Genomic DNA, 16,862 nt, shown 5'->3' on the forward strand with positions numbered 1-16,862 from the left:
ACACATATGTACTGGACAGACTGCTGATTTAATTATCTTCTTCTTAATGGTCTGTTCTATCTACCAGTGTCCAGGGGGGCCAGGATGAATTGATCTTGGTGGGATGCCAATATCCTTTGTTTGTTCACACAGATTTGTTTTCAGCAGAATGTACGCCAACACAGGCACACCATTTTATTCCCTTCCGCTCTGTCCTTCCTGCTCCATCATTAGTGTTGGCTGGTTGTCGGTCTCCTTCTACTTGCTCACCATTCACATTCTAATTGGTGAAAATTTGCATTTCACCACAAGTAAAAAAGTGACTTGCCGGGCTCACTTTTGCTTACCAGTGACAGGTGCACACCTGCCCGAGGACCAAGAGTGAATCACAGCATGGTCTCCAAACATCGTGGCCCTGCTCAGTGGCCCTGGATGAAAACCTTCACCTGTCCCCTTTTCCCAAGTAGTGTGGCCTGTGGCCAGTGGCTTCCCCATCCAGGGGACTTGAGTAAGCCATGTTCTTGTCCTTCACTCAGAGAACCTCAGAATGGGTCCAGCCCATTCCAGTGCAGATGAGAAACCCACCACACTCTCACTCTCTGCTGCCCAATCATCTCAGGGAAAATGGAGTCTTCCAGTCATGGACCAAACTGCCCATAGGTCTTCTATGTCATGGCTCTCCTGGTTGCCTTCCCCAGCAACACTAGCCTTCTGATCCTCTTGGGTGAAGATCAAGCAGGCAGCTCTGGGGCTGTGAGCTCTAGGGTAAATTATCCTGCCTTAATTCTGGTACTGCAGTCCCCAGATACCCTGGGCAAGTAAGGCACTTGGACAGTCTTCTGGGAAGGGCAGCACCAGCATGGAGTTGGCTGCAACGTATTATGCATAACTCAAAACAAGATGTTGTCAAACACCTCTCACTTATGTCACTTGTGCTGGGAAACAGATGAGTAAAACAATGCCTGCATCCAAGGAGCTCCATCTGCAGTGGCAAGGTCCACGGGGATAGTGGTCACAGTGCAGTATAAAAAGTGCAGCAGGAAGGTTATATTAGCACAAAGGACCCATTAATTATCTGAGGGTTCAGGGACGGCCTCCTGGAGGACATGACATCTGGGCTACTTGGAAGCTAATTGGATGTGGGAATGGAAAGTGAAGGAGTTAAGGACTGGAAACAGGATGGGCTTTGGGTCCTCCAGGTAAAAATGTCCAGTTCATTCTTGGATATACAAGATAAGAGCTAGACATTTGGAGCCAGCAGCAGAGAGAGGATGGGTAAAGGAAAGTTAGTGAAGGAAAACACGTATGGAGAGGATGTAGCATAAGAAGAGATTTGAGAAGGACCAAGACAGAGCGAGGCATGATAGCACACACCTGTAGTCCCAACTACTGGAGAGGCTGTGGTGGGAGGATCAGCTGAACCCAGGAGTTCAAGGCTTCAGTGAGCTATGATCATGCCACTACACTCCAGCCTGGGTGACAGTGAGACCCTAACTCAAATAAAATAAAATAGGCCAAGACAGAGCCACAAGAAACACAGCATTCAAAAACCAATACATGAGAGCAGAGTACATGGGCTCTGGGGCTGGGCTGCCTGGGATGGAATCCCATCTTCACCACTTTAATTAGCTTTATGATCTTAGGCAAGTGACTGCTTCGATTTCATTTCTAAAATGCAGATGATAAGGACATATACCTCATAGGCTTGTTGTAGGATTAAATGAATTAATACATGTTAAGTAGAGTCTGTAAAAGCATTTGGTGCATTTGGTGTCACTGTTATTTCACTGATGTCAGAAAAGGGCAAACCCAGCCAATGATAGAGTCAGCACTGCCCAGTTGAGGTCTCCTCGGTGAGGAGAGGTAAAGGAGCACTCCTCATAGGAAGCAGATCAGAGCTGGGGAGGGACAGGCCAGGCTGGGGAGTGCAGATGCCACCACCTCCTGGGAGGGTAGGGACTGTGTTTGTCTTCCTCATTATGTGCTCTAGTGCCCATTGGAGTGCGAGCTCTAGAGGGTAGACACTCAGGAATGATTTGCTGAACAAGTATATATTTGTTGAAGTTCCCTGACTTAGCTGGAGTGAAGGGGCTGCAGGGAGCAGGCACTCCAGATGTGGCAGCAGCTTGGGGTGAGGTTTGCTAGGGGATATACCCTGACTTTCTGGCCTCTGCCTGGGATACCTAGCTGTCTGGGTGAGTGAGCTGCAGGGATGGAATCTCTCACAGGCCTTCTCCCACACATTCTTCTCTAATTCAGAAGGTCCCTGTCCTATTCTGCATGTCATAGAAAACTTAAAATTTTAGATACATGACAGAATAGGAACATTTGTAAGCAACTGGCAAGCACCAATGCCACATTCTCTGGGACTTCTCAGAATGCTAAAATTCTGTTTCTAAAGGGAATGAGACTCGGCTGCATCATTCTGATTCTGGAGCTAAGCTCCGCACAGTGTTTGCTGAGGCATTTCTTTGCCCAGTAGATCAGGGTGGCTGTCTGGGGAGCAAAGCTTTAAAAATTTAAAGGCCTGTGCTTTTACATTACCATGCTCTACTATCTTCCATTTTCTCTTTTGTGAAGATTAGACTCAACAGTAAATTAGCAAACAGTCTAATTTACTGTTGAGTCTGATCTTCACAAAAGAGAAAATAGAAGAAAGTAGCATGGTAATGTAAAAGCACAGGCTTTTGATTTGGCTCATTCCTACTTTCCAGGTGTGTAACCTTGGGCAAGCTAGTTTACTCACTCTGAATCTCACCTTCCTCATTTGTAAAATTGCAGCAGTATTAGTACCAGCCTTGTAGAGCTGAAAGGATAGGATAAGCAGCGTCCCTCTCACAAGCATACCATTTACATGGAGAGTGTTGTTATTGTAATTATGATTATTAAAATTATGCAAAGAGGAAAAGAAATTGATTTATAAATGGTCCTACAATAGGATCAGGATAGTTCGGAGCTAACAGCTCAGTTATATCAAGACATTTTATATAAACCGTTAGTGATGGATTTTAATCTCATCATATTAAAATGGGATGAAATAACTAGAACCATATTCTAGGGCCATCAATTAATACAATTACAAAAGGGGAGACTCTGCATGATATGAGGCTTACTTCTGAACAGCATTTAATAATTGGCTTCACAAGGAATGATCCATTCAATTGAATAAGTATGGTGAGAGAGAAGAGGATAACACATTCTGCATAGCTGTTGGCAATTCTCCAAATTCCATTTAACTAGACATGGTATTTGCGAATCTCAGTGAAAATATTTTCCCTAGTTGATTTTAAAACAGTAAATAACTCTAGTGAACTTAGAACCCAATTTCTGAGTACAGTATTTAGGGATTTATAGTTGAAGAATTTGAGAATAATCAACTATCTCTTGCAAACTGTGGGCAAGCCATTCTGCAAACAATAGAAAGATACCCAGAATAACATGTTCTCTACCCTCAAGGAGGTGACAATTTAGAGAAAATGGACATATACACAACTGGTTTAATTGCAAGACGGAGTATGCTTCTTACTTTTCTTTTTTTTTTTTTAGTTTTGCTTACATTTTATTTTTACTTATACACAAGAGTAAGATATTATAGAAATTGGTATCACTATAAGTCTAAAAGAGCACTTTCAGTAAATATAAAATAAAATTTCGTAATGATGCATCTTAGCACAAATGAAGCAAGTGATGTCTACAAATCCATATCCATTGGTGTTGCTGGGTTTAACACACTTTTCTTTTAATGTTTTGGGATAACATGAATTATTACACTTTCTGTGTGATACAGTTATACTTAACACATTCTAAAATAATTCATGGAGTTCTAGAATAAGAACACTAGGTTTTTTATAGTACGTATATTACATTGTTAGTTTTAAAAATATTATAACCAGATGAGATCTTAGTGATTATTCAATTTATGTTACAGGTAAGGTAAGGTAAAGCCCAGATAGGTTAAGTGAATTCCCTATGATTTCCAGCTAGAGTTAGGCTTGGAACTCAAGAATCTTGGATTCTTTCTCTTAGGTCTGCATGCTTTCTGCTATACCATCCTTAGGAAACTCTGTTATCTCCTTACCCACAATTTCATGTGTAGATAAAATAAAATGAAGATCATAAATAGTATTATAATGACATAAAACAATACTTCTGTCAGCTCAGAATTGGGACTTGTCTACAATTCTGTTCTAGTGAACAGAAAATGGATATGGATTTGTACCTTCTTACTTTTCTTATACTTGCTTTAACTGCTCCCACCCTCATGCCTAGCATAGTTCCAGGCAAATTCACAGGCGTGCAGTAACTGTTTGTGGAAAAAATAGGCATTACTACAGAGATATAAATAAAGTGCTTTGGGAGGGCAACTGGGACCAAGAAGTGGTAGAAGAACCAGACTTCTAAAGATGACAGCATATATAAATGGTAAAGTAATTATCCAATTATTATATCAATAATACTTTTATATATAATTATAAAATAATACTTTTATATATAATTATAAAAGTATCTGATTATAAAAATTATAATTATAATTATATTATATAATTAATTAAATATAATTAAAATATAATTAATTATAATTATAAATAATTATTAATTGTTAATTTTATATATAAAATTGTTAATTTTATGTATAATTATAAAAATAATTATCTAATTATTGTACCAATAATACCACTATTTAATTACTTGCTTATGTTATTTTCCTCCATGAGATGCCAAGCTATCAATGGGCAGATACTATGTCTGTCTTGTTTACTAGCACCCAGCACAGTGCATACTATATAGTGGATACTCACTAAGTATTTATTAGAAGAGGGAGGATCACCTCAAGTCAAGATATATTTGTCAAGCTTCTTTTTTCAGTTATGAGTTAACAGCAACTCAACTCAAATCTGTTCAAACAAAACAGGAAATTGGTGTATGTATATGGAGTCATCAGAGGGCTTCAGGGATGGCTGGATTTAGGAACCCAACCAACATTTTTAAAATCTATCTTCATCTTTTCTTGGTGTTGGCTTCCTTCTCATGCAGGCTTTCCTTATATTATAGCAAAGACGGCTCTCAACAGCTCCAGGCTCATATCTTTACGGTTTATGAGTCCAACAAAAAGGTTGTCTGTTTTCCTGATAGCTTCAGTAAAAGACTGAAGAAGGGCTTTAGTTGGCTGGTGTAGGTCATATGACAATCTTTGAACAAATCACTGAGGTCAGGCTTGCAGGAAGGAGTATGGTCAGCCTTATGTAGTCTGTATAGATTAAGATGTTAGACAGCCAAAACAAAACCCCCTACACAAGGCATCAGATTGAAATGAGCCTAGGAATAGACAAAGAATAGAAAATGACACACATAGTACAATTGGATTGTTATCTGGATAAGTGGCAGGTAACAGTAAAAAAATAATACTGGAGATGTAAATTTAGAGCAAATAGTGCCATCCTTGAAAGCCAAAAAGAGATTTAGAGTTTGTTCTGAAGACAATTGTGATGTAGTTTGGGGGTAAGGGGAGAGTATAATCTGAGCTGTGTTTGAGGCTCTGAAAAAGCTACCTTTGGGTACTTGCCTTTTCCCCTCTGTGTCTCTCCTAAGCAAAGAGTCATCAGTGGAACCATGCCAAGCAGAGCAAGGAGTTCAAGAGACTCTTCTGCACCCACTTCATGTCAAGGAGGATGCCTGGGTGTGGGAAACATGCTGGCTGCTGTATCCTCAGGACTGAGATCCTGGCATGAATGAACCATGGCCTGTGCCTTTAAGGAGCTTATGATTGGAAGAACTTGGTCTAGGACAACATTTTATACATACATACGTACACACACACACACACACACACACACACACACACATACACATACATATATGTAGCCAAGCACAGTGGCATGCACCTGTAGTACCAGCTACTTGGGAGGCTGAGGCAGGAGTTTGAGGCCATCCTGGGCAACATAGAGAGACTCTGTTTCTAAAAAGAAATAAAAGCTTAAAAACTAAACATATATATATATATATATATGATTGGGCTATTATAATAGAAACATGCTCTTTTATTCCTAGCAATGAGCCAGGGAAGCCTTGAGAGAAGAGGTAACATTTGAGTTATCCTTCTGTTAGGAGAAGACTGTACTCGGAGCACAAACCCTTCTCAGGGCAGTCACAGATTCTTCCTGGTCCAGCCTGTTAGTTAGGAAGTGGGATTTAGAGATTCCAGTCTTCAGGATTTCTGTGTTCTGTCACCTGGAATTCAGCATCTCTGCAACAGTACTTGCGGCAACAGAGCAGTCACGGTAGTGAACATCTATCAAGCCCTTAACTGCACACTAAGCATCATGCTGAGATCTTTAGATATACTCTCCAACTTCACCCTCACAACAATTTTAGGAGGTAAACAGTATGCCCATTTTACTGAAAAGGGAATCAGGGCTCAGAGCAGTTGGACAGCTTGCCTCAAGGGCACACACAGGAAACGGTGGGGCTGGGAGTGCACACAGGTCCACTCACCTCCAGCGCCGGGCTCTGCCACTACGCTGTGCTGCCTCCCTCCAGCTTCCCTTTGTTCCAAATGGGTTACAGTCTGAATCTCAGGTACAGTTAACTGGTGAGGCCAGAGAGGTGATTTACAATTTCGCACTGGTACTGTAGAAATGATGCCTGATCTGACTCAAGGCCGTGGGGTGCAGAAAAAGGTCACTGAGCCCCTGGGTGAGTTCTCAAACTCCAGCGCATATAAGCATCACCAGGAAGTTTATCTAAAAATGCAAATTATTGATCTCTGGCCTTAAGAGAGCCTGATTTCTCAGTCTGAGGCCTTGGAATCTACATTTGAACAAACACCCAAACACCACCCCCAGTGCTTCTGATGTCAGTGCTCCACGTTTGAGAAGCACTGCCTCTACAGGGGTGTGTGTGTGTGTGTGCGCCTGTGCATGCACACATGTGCATGTTGTGTGTGTGTACATGCCCACATGTGCTAGTCAAGATGTTTTAGTAAAGCTCCATGGAGGATAGGTATGAATGTGCACTACACATAAACTACTTGAAAGTAGCTTTGTCATAGCCAGGTGCAGTGGCTCACGCCTGTAATCCCAGCACTTTGGGAGGCCGAGGTGGGTGGATCACCTGAGGTCAGGAGTTCGAGACCAGCCTGACCAACATGGAGAAACCCTGTCTTTACTAAAAATACAAAATTAGCCAGGTGTGGTGGCGCATGCCTGTAATTCCAGCTACTCGGGAGGCTGAGGCAGGAGAATCACTTGAACCCAGGAGGCGGAGATTGCAGTGAGCCAAGATCGCGCCATTGCACTCCAGCTGGGTAACAATAGGGAAGTTCTGTCTAAAAAAAAAAAGAAGAAAAAGAAAGAAAGTAGCTCTGTCTAGACTCTCATTATATTTTGTAGACTTTACCATTTGAGTTCAACCTTTGCAGTTAGAGTGACCAGATACCCATTACAAATGATCATCTCTATGAAAACTTCTGCTTGGCATTTTCAAGAAACTTTTTGGCAGAAAGTCATTTGTCTCCTTTTTCTGGACCTGGGAACGGCACTGGGAAGTGTTCAGGCCTTTTCCCAAATATAATCCCTGAGCGTTTGGAAGCTGAGAATCCTCCCTGCCCACGGCCTCCTGGGACTCTGGATGGCCTGCCTGTCTGCCAGAGACACTGAGCAACTCCATGCTGGAAATGTGGGAAAGATGGTCTCTGTCCTGGAGGTCTAAGGGTCTGCTGGGGGAGACAGAACAGACCCATGTGAAAGAGTCAGGCACACAAATATAACAAAAATAAACCAGAGGCAGATCCATGCAGTGGTGAGAATCCAAGTGAAACTTTGAACTCAAGGTCCAACATTAAGTCGAAGAGAAATAGGAAGAAATGCAATGGAAGGTGCTAGGTGAACCATGAGAAAAGCCTCCCTAGAGGAGGTAAGCTTCATTCATTCATTCATTCATTCATATGTTCACTCCTTCACCGACTCTTGTTTAAACTTACCGAGGGCAGATCCTGACAGGTCACGGGCACTGCTGCTTACCCGTGAGCATAGCAGATCCAGCATCTGTCTTAATGAGGATCACAGCACTAAATGTGCGCTAGGGTCAGGGTGATGTGGGGTCACCACAGAGCATGCAGTATGTGGACACACTCCAGGTGGGAAGTCAAGGAAGTTCTGCTCAAGAAAATGATGTTTTTATCAGACTCCTGAAGGCAGCCTCACCCTTTCCTTTAGGGGGCCAGGGTGCGAGTACAAGGGAGGCCCCAGCATGTTGGCCTTCCCACCTTCTCTTCCCATCCTGGCTTTTGTGCCAGAGTGTGGATACCTCAGGCCTCAAGTTCAAACCCTGTCCATACATCACCCCCACCCCCACTGCCCTCTGGCCTGGCTTTAGGCCTAGGGGTTACAATCTACCCTCTGAAGGACTGATCCAGATAAACAGCCCTTGCAGACCAGCAGTGGGCTTGGTGCTGTTTGGACAGGGAATTTGGGAGGCATGGGTTTACAAGGGATAAATTATCTAGAAGTGAGTGCGCAGCCTGTGGACAGGCAACAGGCGCGTCCCCTCCACCCCATAGACTTCTTACTCTATAGAGAGGGCACAGCTGGACGACAGCCAGTGTGGAGCCTTCTGAAGCCTGGGGTCCAGGGCAGGATCCTGACGGCATGGTCTCAGGGCAGTGCTGCCTAAAGGATGAGTAGGGTTCGATGAATAAAATGCCAGGCCATGTGTGGTGGCTCACCTGTAATCCCAATGCTGTGGAAGCGGAAGCAGGAGGATCACTTGAGGCCAGGAGTTCAAGATCAGCCTGGGCAACATAGTGATACTCCATCTCTACAAAAAAAAAAAAAAAAATTGGATCTGGGGTGATGGGGAAGCCTTCCTGCAGAAGGAACAACCAGTTCAAGATTCCTGAGATGTTAAAAAGCCTAGTTTACCTCCCTAAAAGGAGGGATGTAGGGGAGAGGTGAGGTGATTGGAGAATGGACAGGGGCCTGGTGGGCCAAAGTAAAGAGTTGGCTTTGCAGAGGACACAAGCAAGACATGGTGGACCAGGGAAAGGTCATTTTGAATGATGCAAGAACATTCCTTCCAAAATGAGCCTGTGTGACACCAATAAGGTATTTGATGTGAGGAGAGGGAGTAAACTGTTCTGTTTGGCTAAGCCTAAGAGTACTGAGAAAAGCAAAAGGAAGGAAAAAAAGATATTTTGGGAGGGGCAGTTGTGGAGGAGTTGTGGGCATGGTCCAGGGGTTTATGATGTCAGGGTAAGCCCAGCACCTTCTGGGAGAGGTGCTTAAAGAATTGGGCTGGGGGCCAGATTCTCTCCTCATTCTGTGCTTACTATTGAAATAAGCAAAATAATCTGCTACCGTTAACACGTTTCTGCTCTAATAGCACTCCCTATGCCTAAACCGTAGTACTTTATATTTATATGATTTTTTTGTTTTTCTGTGTGATTGCACAGAAATTCTTTCTGGATTGGCAACACATCCCATTTTCCACTTAGTAAACGTGACCACCTTTTATGCTTTGGTCAACATTTTGACATTTGTCACTGAATCTTCATTTCCTTTCTGTGTCATTTATTATTTTATAATTAGCAGCGACCCTCTCACCATTTAATGCTTATAAAATTATGAATACATCAGACCATAATAAGAATTGTCTGTGAGGCTTGTAAGCAGATCGTTGGGGTGTGTGTGCATGTGTGTGTATGTGTGTGGTGTGTCTGTGTGTGTGTTTATGATAACAGTGCTTACATAATCTCAACAACCAGGGCCCTGGGGACTCACACTCAGCAATGGAACAGTTGGTTTAAATTAGGTTTCCATGTGAAATATGGTATCGCTATTTTTTCCTAGCATTGTGGGAAAGTATATGGAAAGTGATTTGACTGATAAGAAATAAATCTGGATGAGTGATCAGGATTGTGACACAAACCAAGTGGTGGTCTCCACCTGCCCTGTGAAGCAGACCTCTCCAGGGGGAGGTGAGTTAACCCTTTCCAGCCACTGGACTAGTAAGTCAATGCATGGTATCAGAACAGCTTGAAAGAATGACAACTTTCCAGAGACCCTGATTTGCCATCAATTTCAACCAGAAAGGAGCTAAAGCCATGGAGACAATATAGCCAGAGGCCTCAACAACTAATGAGTTGGGTGACTTTGAGAAACTGTTTTTTAACTTTTCAGGATCTCGTTTTTATTTGTGAGAAGTGTTTGAATTTCCGACTCAAAGAGTCAGTAGGGTTATGATGCTAAGTGTTTGCTGGTGGTTTCCCATTTTAGGATAGGGCTCATCAAAAGCCAGTCAGACTAAAGGAAGAATTAGATGGATGCACCAATGACTCAGTCTCTGTTAGCAAAATAATTTCTTGCTCTAGTGAGCCAGGGTTTCACAAAGGTGACTTTTAACCAAGGAATCAAGTGAGAGGACAGGCATGGAGACTGTGAGCAAGGGTTTACTCATAGCTGCAGGAGACGGGTCAGCCCTAGGAATCCCAAACAGTTCCTGGGATGATGTGGACCAGGGTTTGTCCCAAGGGTCTGATTCCAGACCTGCTCTCCTGATGCCGCCCAAGGGCCAGGTGAAGTCCAGAACAGATGGAGGGCAGAGGCACGTGCTGGGAGCCCACTAGGCTCAGGACTGGGCTTGAGGGTGGCAGGTAGCCCAGCACGTTTTACTTCAGTCTGTTTCAGAAGGGAAGAGGAAGATTATTAATTACTCCAGTGCCTCTGGCTCATACCAGAGAATAGACCTGTTTTATCACTAAAACTCTCTGTTGCTCTGATTTTCCTGTTTGTTTCTATGTAGGGATAGGAAAGAGGTGTGAGCAACCATTCATTTTGTTTTTTCATCTCTTTAATCATATTTTGGACTCTTCTCAGTATTTTCTCCTTTTATTCCTGCTCTGCCTTCACATATGCAGCTCCAAACTGAGTGCTTAGGAGGACCTACCCAGAGCCAAGTCTGAAAAAACTCACCTTTCGGCCAGGTGCGGTGGCTGAGGTGGGTGGATCACTTGAGGTCAGGAGTTCGAGACCAGCCTGGCCAACATGGTGAAACCCATCTCTACTAAAAATACAAAAATTAGCCGGGTGAGGTGGCAGGCCCTGTAATCCCAGTTACTCGAGGTTGCAGTGAGCCGAGATCATACCATTGCACTCCAGCCTGGGCGACAGCAAGATTCTGTCTTAAAAAAAAAAAAAAGGAAAGAAAGAAACTGTCAACTTTCATCAAATGAAAGAGCACTGGGCTGGGAGTCCTACTTTTGAAATCAACAAGAATTGTGACCTTGAAAAGTCACTTCTCCCATGAGCCGTAGATTCTCGATCTGGAAAAATGGGGTTGCACTGCCCTCTGTGGTTGCTGCCAGCACTCAGTGCCATTAATTCTTATCATTTTATCCACTTATAGGCAGTATGCCATTGACCTTGAGCTCTTATTTCCTGCAGTTGTCATGGGTCACCATAAACTCTGTGTTCCGGCCTCTCTCACTTAGGCCAGAGAAAAGTGTTGCTGTCCAGGCTTCAGCACTGATGCTGAACCAAGCGGAGCTAGTAGGGCCATGTGAGGTCAAGACCAAGACTTTGGTCTGTTGACAACCAAGCTTATCAACCCAGATGCTAGTCAGCATAGAGAAGGTAACTTAGGTGGACACCAGCATCTAAGCACCAAAGTAATGGTGGCAGCAAAATAATCGTAGAGCAGAAGCAGATGATTTAGAGGCTGCATATCGTAAGGGGAGGGTGTAGACATGGATTATTTTTAAATATTGTCCTCCAGTCTGTGTAGCAGGAAAAACAAATCACATTAGAATAACTTTAAGCCCAGAACTGGAGAACGTTAGAGTTTGTGTAAACACATCAGGCATTTTGTGAGTGGTTGATAATACAAACTCTGGAGCAGACACCCTAAGTTCAAACCTAGGCTTTGCTACCTTCAGCGTGGTTGAAGACCTTACACACATCCCTGAGGACAATGACAGTCCCTGACTCTTAGAATTGTTGTGAGAGATAAATGACGTAATATAGGTAAAGTGCTTAGAATGGTTCCTGGCACATAATAAGTGCTCTATAAATATTTGTTCATAATATTTTGTCATTTGAGGGGCATAATAGATAAAGCATCTGTAAAAGATTATTTAAAAATGTTTTTATTTTTCATTTGATATTATGTATTTTAATACTTAGTAAATGTCTTTAACTGATGGGTTAAGTACATTTCATTTTAATGTCCATCAGTCAAATATCTTTCAATCAAAATTATCCTTAGGCCTTATTTTCTTATAGTCAAAAGAAATTTTTTCAATCAAAGGATTTTATCAATTGCCTTTTTCAGCCTTCTTGTTTTAAAGAAAATAAAGAGAGTTATAAGAGATTAAGGACCTATAGGTCTTTCATTTCCTAATACCAAATTGATATTTTTAGAAAAACAAAGAATGCTTTTGGAAAAAAAATTGCCAAGCTTCTAGGACATAATTCCTGTGAATGTCTCTGTGTGTTTTCCAGGTGAGCTCCTGGGTGACATGGCTGATCCTCACGGCAGGCTCCATGGAGGAGAAGAGAGAAGTCTTTTCATATTTGGTGCATGTGGCCAAATGCTGCTGGAACATGGGCAACTACAACGCTGTCATGGAGTTCTTGGCTGGCCTCAGGTATAGTCAGTGGGGAATATGGTTATCTTGGCACAGTCACTTCTCATCACCTGAATGGCACTGAGTTAATTATCCAGGGAGTCGCCTTTACCCAAGTCAGGTAATTGGAAATGATTATCTTGGGAAATGTATTATCTTCTTTCAGCACCAAAGGTCCTGTCCCTCAAAGATGATGCAGAATTCAGCCTCTGTGGGCCAGTCACAATCCTACTTCACTGGGTCTGCTGTGATCCTGTGTTCTTTGCCAAGCCAAGTGAAATTACTTGGTTGTATAACCCCATCAACCCCGCCACTGACTATTCCCCTTCCTGTCCTGTAAACCCCACTGTTATCTGTCTCTTTTCAGGCCTGCCTTATGTAGTGTTCCAGGGCTGTATGCTATAGACCACCAACTGCCGTTAGTAATAACAGTGGCTAGCACTGACAATAGGCCTCCAATAATGTTAGGTCTCATTATTATCAAACACTATATGTCAAGTATGGGCTATGCACATTCCCTATATTGTATGTTTTAATTCTCAAAACAGGTTTATCAGGTAGATACTATTATTATTCCCACATTATACAAAAGAGGAAGCTAAGGCTAAGAGAAATTAAGTCATTCACCCAAGGTCACCTGGCACTGCTGGGAATGCAGGCAACCTTGATTTCGGAGCCCATGATCTTGACCACTGTGATATCCTGTTCTTAGCCTTTTCCATCAAGCTAATAACAAAATCACCATTCTGTTCATCAAGTTGCCTGCTTTATCCCCTTTTAGCCTCAGTTACCTGGCATAAAGTAACTGTTCTTACTCCTGCGGGAGGCAGCATGGTATGTGAGGAAGAAGAGCATGAGTTCTTGAGTCAGAATCAAATTAGGAATCAAATCCTTAACCAGGAATCAAATCCTGATTCCCCCAAGGAGTACCTGTGTGATCCAGGCAAGCTACTTGACTTCATTGAGCCTCAGTTACTTTGTCTGCAAAATGGGGATAATACTAAAAAGCACCTACATCTTTAGGTAGAATTCAGTGAAATAATATATTTGACACATGTGCCTGGTGTATAGTAAGTCCTCATAAAGAGAAGCTGTTGTTATTGATATTGCTTCCTGAGATTCACCATCCTCATGAGGGTTCTCACTACAAATGAATTTTACTTCATAACATTACTGAGATTTTTCTTTGATTCTCCAGGTTCCTATGTGGGGATTCTGGGTTAGGGGAGGAGATGAAAACTCTCAGAGTTCTAATTTTTTTTTTTGTCTTTTTCAACTTTCTTAACTAAGAATAAACCCAAATGATCATGTCCTTGACATTTAAAATAGTCATACAAATGCATCAGGCATGGCTCAAAAGAAGGAAAAAGTGGGGGAAAAAAAAAACAAAGCCTTGGAGAACAGGAGGTTATATCCAGATGATTTTGATTCTCTTTGTGATCAATTTTCTATTAAAAAAAACATGTAGGCCGGGCGCAGTGGCTCATGCCTGTAATCCCAGCACTTTGGGAGGCCAAGGTGGGTAGATCACCTGAGATCAGGAGTTTGAGACCAGCCTGGCCAACATGGTAAAACCCCATCTCTACTAAAAATACAAAAATTAGCTGGGCATGGTGGCGGGTGCCTGTAATCCCAGCTACTCAGGAGGCTGAGGCAGGAGAATTGCTTGAACCCAGGAGGCAGAGGTTGCAGTGAGCCAAGATTGCGCCATTGCACTCCAGCCTGGGTAATAAGAGGGAAACTCCATCTCAAAAAAAAAAAAAAAAAGAAAAAAGGAAAAAAGGAAATCTGTATTACATTTCTTTTAAGGAAAGAATTATGATATTTTGATAAAGTCATTTTATTTTAATGATGCTTATCATTCTGCGTCTGGCAAGTTGGTGCTGGCTCTTGGCCAGGGACCTCGCTTCCTGACCCCACAACATGACTGTCATCGTAGCATGGTGACTGGCTCCTTCCGAAGTGAATGATCCAAGAGAGGGAGGCAGAGGCTGCAATGCCTTTTATATGCTAGCCTCGGGAATCACACACAGTCACTCCTGCCATATTGTACTGATCACATAGGACCAGCATGGATTCCTTGTGGGTGGGGACTGCACGAAGCCACACAGTCAGGAGGTGTGGACCATGGGAAGTTGTCTTGGAGGCTGGCTGCCACATACCACGTTCTAGATTCTCTTATTACAAGAATGGCCTCAGAATGACCTATGGAGGCCTAGAGTGAATGGGACTTTAAGATTCCACTGAGTTTAAATACAAAATCCAAGAAGACCGTAGAGCCTGGTGATTTCCCTAAATGAGGAATAATCTCAAACCACAACCGACCTCAACACTGATCCCAATGCATTTTGTCTCACACCCCAGAACCACTGCCACCTAGTTTCATGCTCCTATATTTGGCTTAAAACTAAACTGATCTTTACAGATAGGTGAAAGTACGAGGTATAATAGGTCTTTTGTTGACAGCTGTTCTGTTCACTGGAGATAAGTGGCCAGATACTCTTCTGATGCAATGATTGTGGAGGCAGAGCTTATATCTGCACTTCTAGGCTTGAAAGTGTTTAGGTTCCAAGCAATTAACTGTTACCAACATAATCGAGATTTTTTTTTTATTTTTTAAGCAATTAAATAGGAAGAGAAAGCATACTTCTTGTTAAGTGACTTTGGTTTTTTTATAGACATTGTACATTTTGCTTCCTCTAACTAAATTCTTAGCTCTTTTAAGCCACTAGTAAGAAGTACAAAGATTTACAATCAAGAATATTTACTCAGTCATGGTGTCAGTTTAAAATAATCCAAGTGAACAACAATAGGAAAATAGCTAAAGGAAATAATATGCTGCATCCAGATAATGGAATGTTATATAGCCATCAAAAATGATGTTTGACCCACAGCCAATATCATACTGAATGGGCAAAAACTGGAAGCATTCCCTTTGAAAACTGGCACAAGACAGGGGTGCCCTCTCTCACCACTCCTATTCAACATAGGGTTGGAAGTTCTGGCCAGGGCAATTAGGCAGGAGAAGGAAATAAAGGGTATTCAATTAGGAAAAGAGGAAGTCAAATTGTCCATGTTTGCAGATGACATGATTGTATATCTAGAAAACCCCATTGTCTCAGCCCAAAATCTCCTTAAGCTAATAAGCAACTTCAGCAAAGTCTTAGGATACAAAATCAATGTACAAAAATCACAAGCATTCTTATACACCAATAATAGACAAACAGAGAGCCAAATCATGAGTGAACTCCCATTCACAATTGCTTCAAAGAGAATAAAATACCTAGGAATCTAACTTACAAGGGATGTGAAGGACCTCTTCAAGGAGAACTACAAACCACTGCTCAATGAAATAAAAGAGGATACAAACAAATGGAAGAACATTCCATGCTCATGGGTAGGAAGAATCAATATCATGAAAATGGCCATACTGCCCAAGGTAATTTATAGATTCAATGCCATCCGCATCAAGCTACCAATGACTTTCTTCACAGAATTGGAAAAAACTACTTTAAAGTTCATATGGAACCAAAAAAGAGCCTGCGTCACCAAGTCAATCCTAAGCCAAAAGAAGAAAGCTGGAGGCATCACGCTACCTGACATCAAACTATACTACAAGGCTACAGTAACCAAAACAGCATGGTACTGCTACCAAAACAGAGATATAGATCAATGGAACAGAAAAGAGCCCTCAGAAATAACTACATATGTAAATAACCGCATATCTACAACTATCTGATCTTTGACAAACCTGAGAAAAACAAGCAATGGGGAAAGGATTCCCTATTTAATAAATGGTGCTGGGAAAACTGGCTAGCCATATGTAGAAAGCTGAAACTGGATCCCTTCCTTACACCTTATACAAAAATTAATTCAAGATGTATTAAAGACTTAAACGTTAGACCTAAAACCATAAAAACCCTAGAAGAAAACCTAGGCATTACCATTCAGGACATAGGCATGGGCAAGGACTTCATGTCTAAAACACCAAAAGCAATGGCAACAAAAGCCAAAATTGACAAATGAGATCTAATTAAACTAAAGAGCTTCTGCACAGCAAAAGAAACTACCTTCAGAGTGAACAGGCAACCTACAAAATGGGAGAAAATTTTCACAACCTACTCATCTGACAAAGGGCTAATATCCAGAATCTACAATGAACTCCAACAAATTTACAAGAAAAAAACAAACAACCCCATCAAAAAGTGGGCGAAGGACATGAACAGACACTTCTCAAAAGAAGACATTTATGCAGCCAAAAAAC

At 42.1% G+C, this 16,862-nt stretch overlaps 1 protein-coding gene across 5 annotated transcripts in view; it reads left to right on the forward strand.

Annotated features, from left to right (window-relative positions):
* Window positions 1-16,862, forward strand: part of PLCE1 (phospholipase C epsilon 1) — a 343,931-nt gene that overhangs the window by 227,699 nt on the left and 99,370 nt on the right. For all 5 annotated transcript variants that reach the window (XM_063669995.1, XM_063669996.1, XM_063669997.1 and 2 more), the window contains one exon: window positions 12,474-12,619. In XM_063669995.1, the coding sequence (XP_063526065.1) occupies window positions 12,474-12,619 (146 nt within the window). The remainder of the gene's footprint in view (window positions 1-12,473; window positions 12,620-16,862) is intronic.

This window comes from Pongo pygmaeus, chromosome 8, assembly GCF_028885625.2.
Source record: "Pongo pygmaeus isolate AG05252 chromosome 8, NHGRI_mPonPyg2-v2.0_pri, whole genome shotgun sequence".
In the NCBI taxonomy this organism is placed as follows: Eukaryota; Metazoa; Chordata; class Mammalia; order Primates; family Hominidae; genus Pongo; species Pongo pygmaeus.